The 15,186-nt window shown below is 38.8% G+C and overlaps 1 protein-coding gene across 3 annotated transcripts in view; it reads left to right on the plus strand.

Annotated features, from left to right (window-relative positions):
- The window catches only part of PCSK2 (proprotein convertase subtilisin/kexin type 2), a 318,578-nt gene extending 308,992 nt beyond the window's left edge, over window positions 1-9,586 (plus strand). For all 3 annotated transcript variants that reach the window (XM_072634512.1, XM_072634513.1, XM_072634514.1), the window contains one exon: window positions 8,887-9,586. In XM_072634512.1, the coding sequence (XP_072490613.1) occupies window positions 8,887-9,373 (487 nt within the window). In that variant the 3' untranslated portion in view covers window positions 9,374-9,586. The remainder of the gene's footprint in view (window positions 1-8,886) is intronic.
- Window positions 9,587-15,186: the final 5,600 nt, after the last annotated feature.

A 15,186-nucleotide genomic window follows, 5' to 3' on the forward strand; every position in this document is an offset into this window, starting at 1 on the left:
CATAAGGATACATAAATGAGTCTTTCTTAAGACAAACAGTACGATTTGAGATTGTCACCTCTTTTTGAATGGTAAATGCCTTTATTGGAGAGGAACAAGTGGTTTTTGGAAGGCTTTGCTATCCTCTACAGCAAGGATGTCAAACTCATATGAAAACAGAGGTTACTAATCCCTGCAAGCACATATTGATGTAGAAAATCAAATATTAACATTATCTATGTTCCTTTGGATTTTTATTTATTTTGCTAAATATTTCCCAACTTGTTTTCCATATCCTCTCACCTCCCACTTCAGACTCCTTCTTTACCAGATTTCCTCTCCTCTCAACTCTTATCAGTTATTTATTAATGTTAGGCACTGTGCTAAACACTGGGGATGCAAAAAATAAGGTGAGGATCAGTCCCTGCCCTTAAGGAGCTTATAGTCTAATGGAGGAGACATCAAGCAAACAACTATGTACAAACAAGACATGTACAGAATGACACATTGGAAATAATACACAAAGGCAAAGAAGGAACAAAACAGTTAATAGAGCATTGAGTGTAGAGTCAGGAAAATCTGAGTTCAAATCTGGCCTCAGACATTTACTGGCTGCGTGACCCTGCATAAGTCACTTAACCTCTGTTTACCTCAACTTCCTCATTTGTAAAATGAGGATCATAATAGCACCTATTTCTCAGGGTTGTTGTGAGGATCAAATGAGATCATATTTGTAAAGCATTTAGTGCAGGGCCTGATACATAGTAGGTGCTTAATAAATACTTATTCCCATTCTACGGAGGCATGCAACAGGCACACAGATATGTAAGTGCAATTTAATTTTCAGAGGGAGAAAACACCAAATATTTAATAGGATCAGGGGAGTAACCACCCCAGCCCCTGATTAGAACCATGAAGATTCAGGGCAGAAGATGCAGCCAGGTGGTTCAGTGGATAGAGTGGTGGCCTTGGTGCTAGGAGGACTTGAGTTCACATCCTGCCTCAGACATTTGCTTGCTGTGTGACCCTAGGTGAGTCACTTAACGTCCTTCAGCCTCAGTTTACTCATCTGTAAAATGGGAATAATAATAGCGCTTCCTCCCCTACCACCACCACAGAGTTGTTGTGAGGATTAAATGAGACAATATTTATAAAGCACTTTGTAAACCTTCAAGTGCTATGCGTATATGAGCTATTATTATTATAAGATAATCTGCTTAGCTATGATGAGTTCTCTGCATAGAGTCTTGGCTCAGTCATCTGCTTACACCTATTGTTATCATTCTGCGTTATTGTGATTGGGGGCGGGGCAGAGTTACAGTTTTCAAGGTCCTTTTCCCACAACAACTCTGTGAAGTAGGTAGTGTAAGGATTGTTAACCCCTTCTTACAAAGGAGGAAACTAAGAGGTCAAGTAACCTGCCTGCAGTCATAATGGTGAGAATCAGAGCAAGGTGATTTTGTCAGCCTAGGGACAGATCTTTGTATCATCCCTAGAGGAAGATAAGACTGCTAGCTAACATTCATGTAGCACTCTACAAACATTATCTCATTTTGTCCTCACAACAGCCCTGAGAGGAAGGTGCTATTATTAGAGGCAGACAGACATTAAGTGACTTGCCCAGGGTCACGCGGCTAATAAGTATCTGAGGCCACATTTGAACTCAGATCTCCTTGATGCCAAGTCTAGCACTCTATCCCCTGCACTACCAGCTGCCTCTGGAAGCCCAAAGAAACATTTTCCTTTTTTGATATGATAGCTGTGTCATTTTTGCATCAGTCTCTCAGCTCATTAATTTTCTAAATGGGCTTTCAGTGTGTATCCACAGAAAATAGCTACTCTAATCATATTTTGTAGATAGAAAAAGAGATTTTCTTAGCTTATGTTTTGCAACCTTTCTTTTCATAGCAGTTATTCCATTTGGTGAAGTAATTAGTGAGGCATTACAGTCCCCATAATTTATCCCCAGATGAACAGTATTACTCATAGCGAGAACACAGCTTCAGGATATCCTGCCTTGTGCACCATAGTCCTCATTAAGCAGTTCAGGCTAGCCCCACTCAGATATCTAGGAAGGGCATGAAGCTCATTACAGGCTGAAGAGTAGATTTAACATGACCCTAATAATTTCTCCTCACTATTGTGCATATCTATGAATCACTGCTCCTCTGGGAAGCACAGAGAGTTGGGAAGTACCCAAAGAAAAACAACCCATTCTTTTACTTCCCAACCTGAGAGATGTCATGAATTGGAAGAGTGTTGGACCGAAAGTCAAAAAGCCTGGATGTGAATCCTGACTCAACCACTAACTTAATGTTTTTAAGGTAGATCACCCCACCTCTGTCAACCTCAGTTTCTACATCTGTAATATAGAGTTTATACTTTTGTTTTTGGTGTTGTCATTTTTCATTTGTTTTTGACTCTTTGGGACCCCATTTGGGGTTTTCTTGGCAAAGATGCTGTAATGGTTTACCATTTCCTTCTCAACTTATTTTACAGCTGAAGAACGGAGGCAAATAGGGTTAAATGATTTGCCAAGTCAAGTGTCTGGATCCGGATTTGAACTCAGGGAGATGAGTCTTCCTGCCTCCAGATCCAGCACTGTATCCACTGCATTACCTGACTGCCCCAGAGCTTATATCACGTAACACTCATTATCTCATAGTTCTTTGTGAGGGTCACATAAGGGGTCAGTTTTTAGAGCCATTCTAAAATTCTCCAACTTGTATATTTAATTTCTGTAGGAGAAACCCAGAAAGGAAAAGTAAACCAAGATCATTTGAGTTCTTAAAAGTATTTGAATTCACCCACTTCTCCTTGGACTATTGTCTGAATTCAAGGCCACCAGTTGCCCCCAACTATTTGGAGATAATGATGTTTCACCAAACATATTTTTAGACTTTGCAGACTGTCTGGTTGATGGGGAACAGGGGCTGCTACTGTTTCTTGGTATTTCGTTCCAAAGGCCTTCACAGGTTTCACCCACTCACTTCCAGTGATCCAAGGGCAGGAAAGATCCCAGAAATTGGCCAGATGTGGGAGCTTCCAGATGCTGGTGGGGCAGATCCTCATGGATAGCCTCAAAGGACTCCCCTCTTCTCGTTTGTGAACTTCCTTCCCACTCACCCCTGGCTAGGCCACTTCCTTATCCAAGATGATACTCAGATCAACCATCACCCAAAGCAGCCTAAAAATTGGCACAGTGGGAATTACTTCACTACCTTTTGTGCTTTTTTAATCTCTTTTTTGTTGCTTGGTGTAACACATCCATGGGATTAGCCCCATTTTCAAGATGAGAAAGCTGAAGCAACCTGAGGCTCAGTGACCTACTCCAGATGATTAGATGACTGAATCCTGATTGACAGTAGCTGTCCCAGAGCAAGCTGTTTGGATGTCCAGACATCTGGTCATCCAGGGATCAGAGCCAGCTCAGCTGCTCCTCATTGTCCTGAGGAGCAAGGATATTACTAGAGACCTAGTCCAGCAAGAGTAGAAATAAAGACTCATCAGACAGGGATACCACATTTGGACATGAACTTGATAGACAAAGGTTATATAGAAATAGTGATAAAAAATAAATCCACTCTCCTCAGAGTGGGAGCCAGGTGGCACAGTGAATAGCACACTGGACCTGGAATCAGGAAGACCTGAGTTCAAATCCAGCCTCAGCACTTACTAGCTGTGTAATTCTGAGCAAGTCTGCCTCAGTTTCTTCAGCTATAAAACAGAAATAATAGCACCTATCTCCCAGGCTGTGAAAATTAAATTAGCCCAGTACCTGGTACTTAGTAGGTTTTTAATAAATGCTTGTTCCCTTCCCTTATCAGAGACTGAAGTCACAGTATAGGGGAGAGTGTTCTTTGAAGGTGTTAGAGGGAAATGTTTGTACTTTGGTTCTTGCCATATTCTCAAAGCAAATGTCTCTTTATAAAGGCTTCTGAAAAAGTATGTGTCCTGAAGTTTCCTGAATATTTTAAGTGAATTCAATGAGTACCTAACGGTGTACAGAGCACACCTTCGGCCTTACGGCTGCATGAGGCCCTCTAGGTCCTCAAGTGCAGCCATTTGACTGAAACCAAACTTCACAGAATTTTCTTTTGAATTTTGGATTCAGTCAAAGGGCTGCACTTGAGGACATAGAGGTCCACGTGCAACCTCAAGGGAGACAGGTTCCCCACTCCAGCACTAGACAGTATGAGAAATACAGAGTTTAGATAAGACATGCTCCTTGCCCTCTTGGAGCTACAGTCTATGAAGCCCACTTCCTATTTTCAGAGGTCACCTCTTTGCAGGCAAATAATGAGCATTTCATGGAAAGGAAGTATGGTCGAATTGATAGAGCACAAGCCTTTGGAGTAAGAAGTCCTTAGTTTAAGGTCTTCTGGTCTGCCACTTACTGGCTGATTCAGCTTCATATCCTTCAGCTATGGTTTTTGGACCGAAGTTGGACCACATCACCTCTGAGTCCCCTGATCACTATGAAATCCAATGAGTCTTTTAACATCAAGACTTGTACTCGTGTGCTACTACTTGCATGGGGCTTGCTGGTTCACAAAGCATTTTCACATATATTGTTTCACTTATTCCTTACAATAACACTGTGAGATGAGGGAAATACTGTTGTATTTATTATACAGATGAGGAAAGTGAGGCTCCAGAGGATGATGGGACTTGGCCAAAGCAAATGAATACTGAAATCAAAGCTAGAACATGCCTTCCGTCCTCAACTCCAGTGTTATACCACTGAGTCCTGAGAAATAACATTTTTTAAAATATTCAGAGAATCTTTGATCTGATCAGGACCAGGGATTTCAGAGACCACCTAGTCCCAACCCCTCATTTTGCTGATAAGAATATTAAGGCCCAGAAAAGTGAAAAAACTTGCCCAGGTGACTCAGGTAGTAAGCCACAGCATTTGAGACTAGCTCTCTGCCTTGGACTCCAGAGCTTGTCCTCCCCTCACTGCATGCAAATGAGCTTCAGGCACAGCAGTCTTCTGGATCCAGTGTACTGGCTCATGAGAGTCAATTGTTAAATTTTCATTCTGACCATTTACACTTAGCTTATCAGCAAAGACTACATACTGGGGCTTGGTTTATTGTTTGTTGGTTTAGACTTATAAAAATGAAGAAGAAAATGTTAATAATGCTGATGAAACTGAAAAGTGTGTCCTGATTCTTTTTTTTTTTTTTGAGAGCCAGTTATTAAACATTTACCATCACACACCCCTATGGAGGGCAGAGATTGTCAAGTGCTTCTGTCAAAAGTGACCAGCCTCATACTGAAGAATTATGGATTGCTGTGCTGAGCTGGTATCTCTGAGTATACTTGCCACATACACTATGATCTTGAAAGAACAGTGGCAAAGGAGTATATTAACAGTTATTAAGGCAGGCATTTCAAAAGCCAAATGATATTTAGTTAATTACATTATCCATCTGAAGATCTTGGGCTGCCAAAGGGAGACTGATGGGTAAAATGAATTCATTTCTTTGAAACTTTAGCCCATAGCAGAGATACAACTAGATTAAGGCACTCTAGTTTTGCCCTAGTGAGTGAAATTTAGAAAACACAAGCACAGATGCAGGATTGAGGAGGGCTGGGCTCTAAGCTGCTACATAGTAAAACACAGCCTACTCATTCTCTACCTCCATTCAATAAAGAAATCCCAATCTTCCTCAACCTTGCCCCATTTCTCTTCCGTATCTTCCCCTTTGGTCCATCTTGCAGGCAGGACATTCTCTCCTATTTCTCTACAAACAGTCCTGCTTCTCCCAAGAAGGACAATCAACCTATTACTTCCTTTCCTCCTCAGCACTTTGTGGTGAGAGTCTTGTAAAGTCCTCTGTGTTGAAATAGAAAAAACTTAGGACCCCCAAATCTAATCCAACCTGGATTAGATGACCACCAAGCTCTGAGAGTCTCTATGCCAAGCAACTTGAATAACCAATTCTCCCTCTCATTAGGACAAAATTGTTTTAATGGTGTCTTGTATTATTTTCTTTTTTTTTTTTTTTATTTTGTAATGTTTAACAATCACTGCCATACAATTGTGATTTTATCCCCCCCACCTACCCCCCACTCCCCCCCTCCCTCCCCATGACTGCATACAATTCTGTATAGATTCTACATATACTTTCCTATTGAGTATATTTTCACTATAGTCATGCTATGTAGTCAGACTAAGATAAATGAAAGAAATCGTATAACAAATCAGAACATGATACACAAACACATACACATACACAAACATGATCTGCTACAATATATGAGTGACTTCCATATTTCTCTCTCTGAGTGTGGCAGGCATTTTGCCTTGAGATCCTCCATTGGGATTTTTTTTTTTTTTTTGGTAAGAAGTTCTTGTGTTATTACATAAATCCAAGTCTACCAGAAAAAACTCTCACACACTGTGGTTGTTGCTGTGCATAAAGTTCTCCTGGTTCTGCTCCTTTCACTCAGCATCAGGTCATATAAGTCCTTCCAGGCCTCTCTGAAGTCTTCTTGTTCATCATTTCTTATGGCACAATAGTACTCCATTACATTCATATACCATAATTTATTCAGCCATTCCCCAATTGATGGACATCCCCTTGACTTCCAGTTTTTGGCAACTACATAGAGTGCTGCTATAAATATTTTTGTACATGTGGGACCCTTTCCCATTTTTATGATCTCTTGGGGATATAGTCCTAGTAGCGATATTGCTGGGTCAAAGGGTAGTCTTGTATTATTTTCAAAACAAGAAGCATAAAGTACCATTTGCCCAGTTATAACAGTGGTGCTAAAACTGCTAGTTAAGGTTTTGACTGAGAGTAGCCTCATTTTTTTTTATTTTAATTTTTATCATTTCAACTTCTACTGTGTACTGTTTAGCATTCTTGCAAGAAGCATGTGTCACCAGTAGGGGTCAAAACAGACTTAAGTTCATGGCCTAATGGGGCATATTTAAAGGTCCTAAATTCATAGTGATTAGGCTTTTGGAAATGTAGTTAGAAAGTCAGTTAGAAAGAGAAAACTCCTTAACAATGGAATGGGATAGGAGAGGGGCCAGCGAATGAGATCCCAAGCCTGATCTAGAAATGATAACTCTCCCATGTGACTTTCAGATCTATCTAACATCCTCACGTGAACAGGGCTACAAAGAGATGTAAAGAATGGGGTCAGCCACAGGCATTTTTGAGAAATAAGGTTAGATCAGCCAGATTCAGTCTTTAACAGAATACAAGGACATTCTTAGAAACAAGTGCTAGTCATACCCAGATGAAATAAGGCAGGGAAAAACAAACAAGGATCATTGGTTCCTTCATGTGCATGTGTGTGTGTGTGTGTGTTTCTTTCAGTGCTCCTAGTAACCTGAGTAAACACTCATGAGTAAGTGAGCGCACACACACACACACACACACACACACACACACACACACACACACACACAGTACTATACCTCGACATGACCCTTTACCTTTACCTTTCAAAGTCTTCTTTAGAGGATTGAGTTTAAGGAGAAAAACTACAGATGTCACCTACTGACTTTCATGCATTTCACTACTGGAGGAAAAGACTCTCTGCCACCCCTCTTCTCTCCACAGTTCTTTCTTCTCCTCTCTTTCGTGCTCTAGCCAAAATCCCCATCCTCCAGTCCTGTTCCTCCATTGGCTTCCTCTCATCCCAAGCTGATCAGAAATACAGCTCCCCAGGGTCTTTCGTGCCTTACGTACTCTTTTGCCAGAAGCACTATTAATACTCAAATTCTCAAGTCCCTTCTTCAGTGATGGAATCCCTCCCTTTTAATGGATAACTCCTTGGATCTGAAATTCCTTGAAAGACTATAGCCTGGAAGCCCTCTGTTTCTAGTGCCCTCCTTATGATGTCCCCAACCTTTTTACGTACCATGTGGCTAAGTGCTATTCATTATTCACATAATTCAGATGCCAGATTAATTTTGCTTTGTATTTAAGTAATGACCACAGCAAGCTATTCATGCAAATCTTCTCTTGCTCACAGCATGGTCTCTTGCATCTTTCAAAAAATAAAAAAATAAAGAGAATGTTGTCAGACAGAGACCTAAGAAAGTAGTGAGGTCAAGCAATGTAGCAGGAAAGAGAAAACAATCAAGTACATGAATCACTAAGTTTAGCAAAATATGCCTCAAATTGAATGAGAATAATAGAAGCCTTGCATGACATAAAGAGATTACTAACTAATTTAAGGGTAATAGAGATATGGAAAAGAAATGTGTGGGGCTTTTTCCCAATTGGATTAACTGTCTGGACCCCTTCAGAATATTCACTATCACAAATGAATGGAAGTTAAGTAACTGAAATGATTCTTTAATCAAGTTCATTATCTTATCCCACTACTGTGGCCTTGGATAAGGAATAGTAATCCTTAAATCAGAAGTGGACTAGGAAAGCAGTAACAAGGAAAAGGGCACTTGTCCCAAAGGCAAGAGCGACAAGGGCTTAAATTCCACTTTTGACTTTCAGTTTCCCCATCTGCAAAATGATGTAAAATAGGGAAAATAATACCTTCAATGCCTACTTCACAAAGTTGTCCTGAGTAACAAAGGAGTTCATGTTTATAACACCCTTTGTGAATCCTGAAGAGTTATGTAGGAAATCAATTAGTATTAATTTATTTTTAGAATAAAGGTACCCTTCAAGTGGTCTCTGTCTACCCAACCAATGATAGCTAAGCCTAGTACTTTTAGAATTGGTTAGCCTTTCAGAAAAGTCATTTGAAAAAAATACTTCATAAGAGTTACTAAACTTCTTGATTTTTTCACTCATCTGCCCAATCTTATATTTTATATATTTGTTTATATGTTATGTTTATATATGCTATGTATAAAATATATTTTATATGTTTAAATACATACATATACTTGATTGTCATTTTCACTCTCAGGAAAATACCATCCAACAACAAATTGGTTCTGACACTCACAACTGATGCTTGCGAGGGAAAGGAAAACTTTGTCCGCTACCTTGAACATGTCCAGGCTGTCATCACAGTGAATGCAACAAGGAGAGGAGACTTGAACATCAACATGACCTCCCCCATGGGTACCAAATCCATTTTGCTGAGCCGGCGCCCAAGAGATGATGACTCTAAGGTGGGTTTTGACAAATGGCCGTTCATGACCACTCACACTTGGGGGGAAGATGCCAGAGGCACATGGATTCTGGAAATTGGGTTTGTTGGGAGCGCACCACAGAGGGGAGTGCTAAAGGAATGGACACTGATGCTGCATGGAACACAAAGTGCCCCCTACATAGACCAAGTAGTGAAAGATTACCAGTCCAAGCTGGCGATGTCCAAGAAAGAAGAACTGGAGGAAGAATTAGATGAAGCTGTGGAAAGAAGTCTTAAGAGCATACTGAGCAAAAACTAATGCTGCATGTCTGTTTTTGCCTTCACTCCTTCCTTTCCCACAACTCTAAGCATCTTTCTTCTCTTAGTACTTCTGTTAGACCTGTAGCAAATACTGTCACTGCCCCAAAATCACATTCCCTTGATTTTATTTCAAACATTCTGTCAATGATTATTTTCCTTACAATGGAAGCATTTTTTAACTGTAGGCCTCAAATATATTGTTCCCTACCAACGCCTGTGTACAGTTTGTGACTATGAATTATTTTCTGTGTCCTTCAAATAGGTGATATCTTGCAAACAAAACTGTGATAGCTTTTCCCTTCATATTTTCTGTGGCAAACTTGTTTATATAAGAACAGAAAGGAGTGAATTTGAAAGCCTACACTTTGTGGCATTAACCATATTTTTCTGTGGTCTCAACAGAGATGGTAACTCTTGAAAGAAAAAAATTTAATATAGTTGGAAGGTGATGTTTGCATCTCTAAAATCCAAAGAGATGCTAGAAACCCACCTGTTCATGGATTCTTTGAAAAGACTCAGTTGTTTGGATTAGTCTCTTCCATGGATGAAGGGGGGGGTGGTTTAGAGGTGCCATTCAGAGAAAGACATTCTAAGAAAGGGAGAGACGGTTCAAGAAGCACAAGAGGGGATGGGGGAAGATAGGGAGGGGGAGGGAGGGGAGGTTCAGTCATTAGCACCAAGGTTACCGTAGTCTAACCAATCAGCATGGTGAATTGGAAACAGCTTTTGGGCTGTAGTATCACCATCTATCACTCTTAGTTATAGCGATTACTGAAGATTGCTAGAGCAGCACAAATTATATTCATTTTGTATGATGTTCATCTACCCCTGTTTTCTGGGGTTAATACCATGGCTATCAATAATTTACAGTTGGTAAAGGAGGCAGGCAAGATTGCAGTTAACATCCATTTTTAGAAGATGCTGCAAAAGCCTCTTTTTAAAAAAAAAATAAAGATTGGGTCACTTTAAGGTGGGGAGGGTGGGGTGGGAGAGGAAGGGGGAAAAGTATTTGTTGATATTGCAATAACATATTTTGGTTTTCTTATTTCCAAAAGACTGAAAAGGGAAGAATGTCTAGTGGGATCTCTTTGGTGTGTCTAAAATTCCTTGTTGAAAAACATGTGAACTGTGGATGCAATGTGGCTTGTTTGGAGATGCTGGCCTGTACCATTATCCCTGCACTGGTCCTCTTTTCCAAACCCCTCAAAAGGGCTGAAAAGAAGGCTCAGAGCTTTGAAGAAAAGATCATCATGAATTCAAATAAATGTACATGCAAGCATCTAAATATCATCTTGGTAACCAGATAATAATTAAGTAGATCCATATTCATTGGCCTGAAGCAACATACCTAAAATAAAATTCAAAGGTTATAAGATTCATACCATCCACTTCAGAAAATCATCATCATTTCATTCTCAAATAGTCATTTCTTCCAAGTTTCTTTCCATCAGTTTTCTTTGCAAAGCTTTTGTTCCCATCAACTTCTCTATTCACTCTGAAGGAGTAGATATTAATGTTTCCTTTTCTCTTGGACACTTCTCTCTCTTCCCCCACTGGGTCTTCAGTTCAATTTGATTTAGCCAATCGAGGACCAATTTTGTGCAAAGCATTGTTCTAAGTACTTCGAGAGTTATATATAGACACATATAAGAACCACCACCTGATACTCATAGAGTCATCCACCTTTCTGGGTGATCAAATATGGTCTAATCTCATAGGTATTATAAAGTGATGATGCAAATAACAAGCCAGGATGTGATCATTGGTGCAAATCATCTGAGGAACATGATCACACCCACCTGGGCAAATCAGAGAAAGCTTTTGGAAGGAGTGTAGCATCTGGAGTCAGACTTGAAGAATAGCTTTTAAGTTCTCAACAGGTAGAAATGGAAGGGAAGATGAAGGGTAGAGGAAAGGACATGAGCAAAAATGAAATGGGAAAGTACATTATTAAGGGGATAGTAAGATCTTGCTGAGTCTTGGATTCTAGAGTCAATATGTCCCAAGAAAATGAGACCTACACATTTGATCACCTTGAAAGGTGCTGACTTAGAAAGGAAGGGTTTGGAAAGTCCAAGTCAAGAGTGGTTCAGTCACAATCCATTGTCATTTTCTCTTCTGTTTCCAAGTTAACATGAGCCAAAAACAATCCATTTTAATTTCACACCATCTACTTTTATGTTTAGTGTGCTTGGGGGCCTTTATTGGATATGAGTCTGAGGGTTTTTTTGTTTACCACCTGTTTCATATGTTTTTTTTTAAAAAAACGGTTAAAGTTAAAATAGCAAATGCTAACAGTCAAATACATTACATAGTGATAGTCTGAAAAATAAACCAAAGGATAATATGTGTGCATGCCTGTCTAAATGCACACAGAAATATATACATATGTAAGATATATACATATATACATAAATACACTTGTATATGTGTATATACACATAGAACTAACATGTGTGTATGTGTATTTACTAATGAAACAGAGCTCATACTCATCCATTAAAGAAATTTTCAAAAAGATCATGATTGGGTCAGAGTTTAGATGAAAGCATACATTGATCCCCATTGCATCCTGTAATTTTGCAAATCTCTGTATAAACATTAAATGTCATATAGCAGCAAAATTATAAAATGGCTGTTCATATTTTCACAACTGTGGCATTAACAATGAACACAATTAGCTTCTTAAAATAAATTGTAAGTTTTGATATGAGAATATTATATATAAATTATATATATTACATATACAGATAGCATTATATAAACATATATAAATCCTTGGTTCTCTACTCCATTTTTCACACCAGTATTAACAATGAAAGGCATCCAATTAGGGTAAGTTTTTATGATAGCCCAGCTGCAAGATAAAGTTAATTTATAGTCATTTATAAAAAATAAAAATGAAAATAAGCAAATGATAATTTAAGACAGGTTGACTTTGTTTAAAAATCAATCCTTGTGATGATGTTTTATAAGTAAAATGAAGAAATTATGTTGTAAATAAGGAGGCTCAATAAAAAATTACCTGCCAGAAATTATGTGGGATGTGCTATATATTCAGCAAAGCTATTTCCTATCAATCCACAAGCAATATTTCTAGCCCATAACAGAAGTAATTTCATCCTGGTTATACTAGACATTGGCCATAAATGGGACACTTGAAAAAAATTCCCTGATTAAACACCACAGTAAAACCTCACTATTTGAACAAACTTGCATTAAAATCAGTCTGAATTAAGGGACAGTCTAAACTGTAGAAAATTCTCCTATAAAGTGCTGTTTTATTCTTCTTAGTTATGTAGAGTGGCTAAAGAAAGGCAACAAAAGGTTGCCCAAGAAGGGTCTTTAGAGGATCTGCTTTAGTAGTTCATTTTAATGAACTCTCAGCCTCAATTTAAAACTCTCAATCTCAATGAAATTAGTGCTTCTAGAAAGTCTGGACCTCCTCCCCAACCACCCATGACTAGTAACTATACTAGCAACAAACTAGTAATTGGTTCAGCAAACCCTTCTTTCAGAAAATGAGGTGTACTTCATCCCTTTTCAAGTAATTACAATGCTGAAAAAGGTCAACCTCACCCAATCCTTTTGCAAATTATTACAAATTTGGGGTTTGTAATGTCTGAATTAATAAACACTGTCCATCCAGAGAAAGTGCTTGGATGCTGAGAGTTTCATATGACAGAAATCTCTGAGTTTCAAACAATGTAGTCCATATGATACGTGTTAACAGGGGGTCCCAGTGCTCAGCCTTTTCATTTTCATTGCAGTCAGATCAGACTTATGGGAAGAAATGAAGCCAGGGTAGAAAGGATGATTGTTTTGTTTTTAAGAGCCCTATTGGATATTTCTGGCTTAAAAGGTTTATTTTTTCTACGTATAATGGCGTTATTCCCTGACCTCCACTACCACCACCACAAAGCCTCCCAGAATTCTACTTTCCCTGGAGTATACTGCCAGAAATAATCAACTCCTGGGTCATGATAAACAAGGCCACTCACAGGTTTCTTGTAATATTTAAGAGCTGAATGAGACTATGCATCCACCAGTCCTAATGGTCGCTGCCATGGACATCAGGGAGGAGGCCTTTGCTTTTGTAGTAACTGAATTAGCCCATTCTGGCATGTTGTAGGCATATAATAAACACTTGTTGACAGTGACAGTTAACATTACTCAACAAAACCATCCATACATAGGTTTTCCCACTGCATGTTTTGGTATAGATATTCTTCTGAGAACCAGCTACAAGTCAAAATGTTAACATGGGGCTGGAAGGGAATGGGAGTGGAGGGTGGAGATCCACTACAAATTTTGACCAGCATTCCCCTGAATCCTCAGCCTGAGGGATGGAGGAGGAAGAAAAGATAAAGGTAGTGGAAACATTTAATCCTCAGGCTTCTCGTGAGGCCCTACCCCCTTTCCAGCACTTTGGCAAGAGAATGATTGGGGGAGAGCTGAGTCTGGTTTCATTCAAGATTCAGCTCAAATTCCACTTATGCTTTTAGGAGCTTATAATAAGTCTTCTCAATCTATGGTCTAAGAACTCCTGGGAATCTCCTAGATCAGGGATGGGGAACCTGCAGCCTCAAGGCCACATGTGGTTCTCAAGTGTAGCCCTTTGACTGAATCCAAACTACACGTGAAATTTGGATTCAGTCAAATGGCTGTACTTCAGGACCGAGAGTTCCACATGTGACCTTGAGATCACAAGTTCCCCACCCTTGTCCTAGTCCAAAAGTATCAAACATGCCACCTGCATGCAGCAAAATTCCTGAGTGAGGCCAGAATCAGATTAAAATTTAATTGGGAAAAATTTAACAAAATAAAAATGCAATAGAATATAGATAATGTTAATATATGGGGGCGGAGGCGGTTTCCTAAGTCAATATGATCCTTACATACTTTTTAGTGGCCCTCTTCCTAGTTAATTCTGACACCAATGTCCTAGATGCTTTCAAGGAGTTCCATGAGGTCAAAACTATTTTTATAATAATACTAAGATGGTTTCATTTCTAATATGGTAAATATTGCTATAAACCACAAAAACAAAAACTTGGGCTGTCTTCAATAATTTTTGAATGTCAAGGGGTCCTGATATACCAGAAAGTTTGAGAATTACTGATCTAACCTATTTTTCTTTTGTTGAGAAGATTTTATTAAGGGTGGAAGAAAGACAGATAAGAAATATCAAATATAGGACAAGAACTCTGGTCTCCTAACAACCATGAAATAAAAGAAAAGAAAAAGTTTCTTAATGCTATTCTATAAAAGTTGTTAAAGAAACTATTCAATAAGGAAGACTATTTGTTAATGCAAAATACAGTGTAGATGTATTTCACCCTCAGGCAGTCCTAGAACACCAAAATAAAGCATACTTAACTCCATACAAAAATAGTCTTTCTTTCCAAAAACAAATTTCCTTATTTTCCATAAGAATATCAGTCTACACAGCATTATTGGCACTGAAAATTCTTTTAATGAAAAAGAATGGATTACTTTCCCCCCAGTACTTCAGCTGTAGCAAAGTGATTCTGCGCCTTCTAATACTTTCCTGGATTCTTAGGTTTGGGGCTTCTATTTGGGCTCCCAGAAACATTTTCCATCACTGACATAGGCTTTTAAATTATAAATATTTTACTACTGTGCAAATGAGTATGTTAATTACTCCTCCCTTCAAAAGAATTTTTAAAAAATATTTCCTGAAATCAAAAACCCAAATGAATTTAGAACAAGGTTTTTTAAAGCCCCACAGAGAAAATTAATTGCATTTAGCGTTCTTTCTGTTGTATATGATAGTGAAACAGTAGACTA

The sequence above is a fragment of the Notamacropus eugenii genome, chromosome 1 (genome assembly GCF_028372415.1).
Source record: "Notamacropus eugenii isolate mMacEug1 chromosome 1, mMacEug1.pri_v2, whole genome shotgun sequence".
Classification (NCBI taxonomy): domain Eukaryota; kingdom Metazoa; phylum Chordata; class Mammalia; order Diprotodontia; family Macropodidae; genus Notamacropus; species Notamacropus eugenii.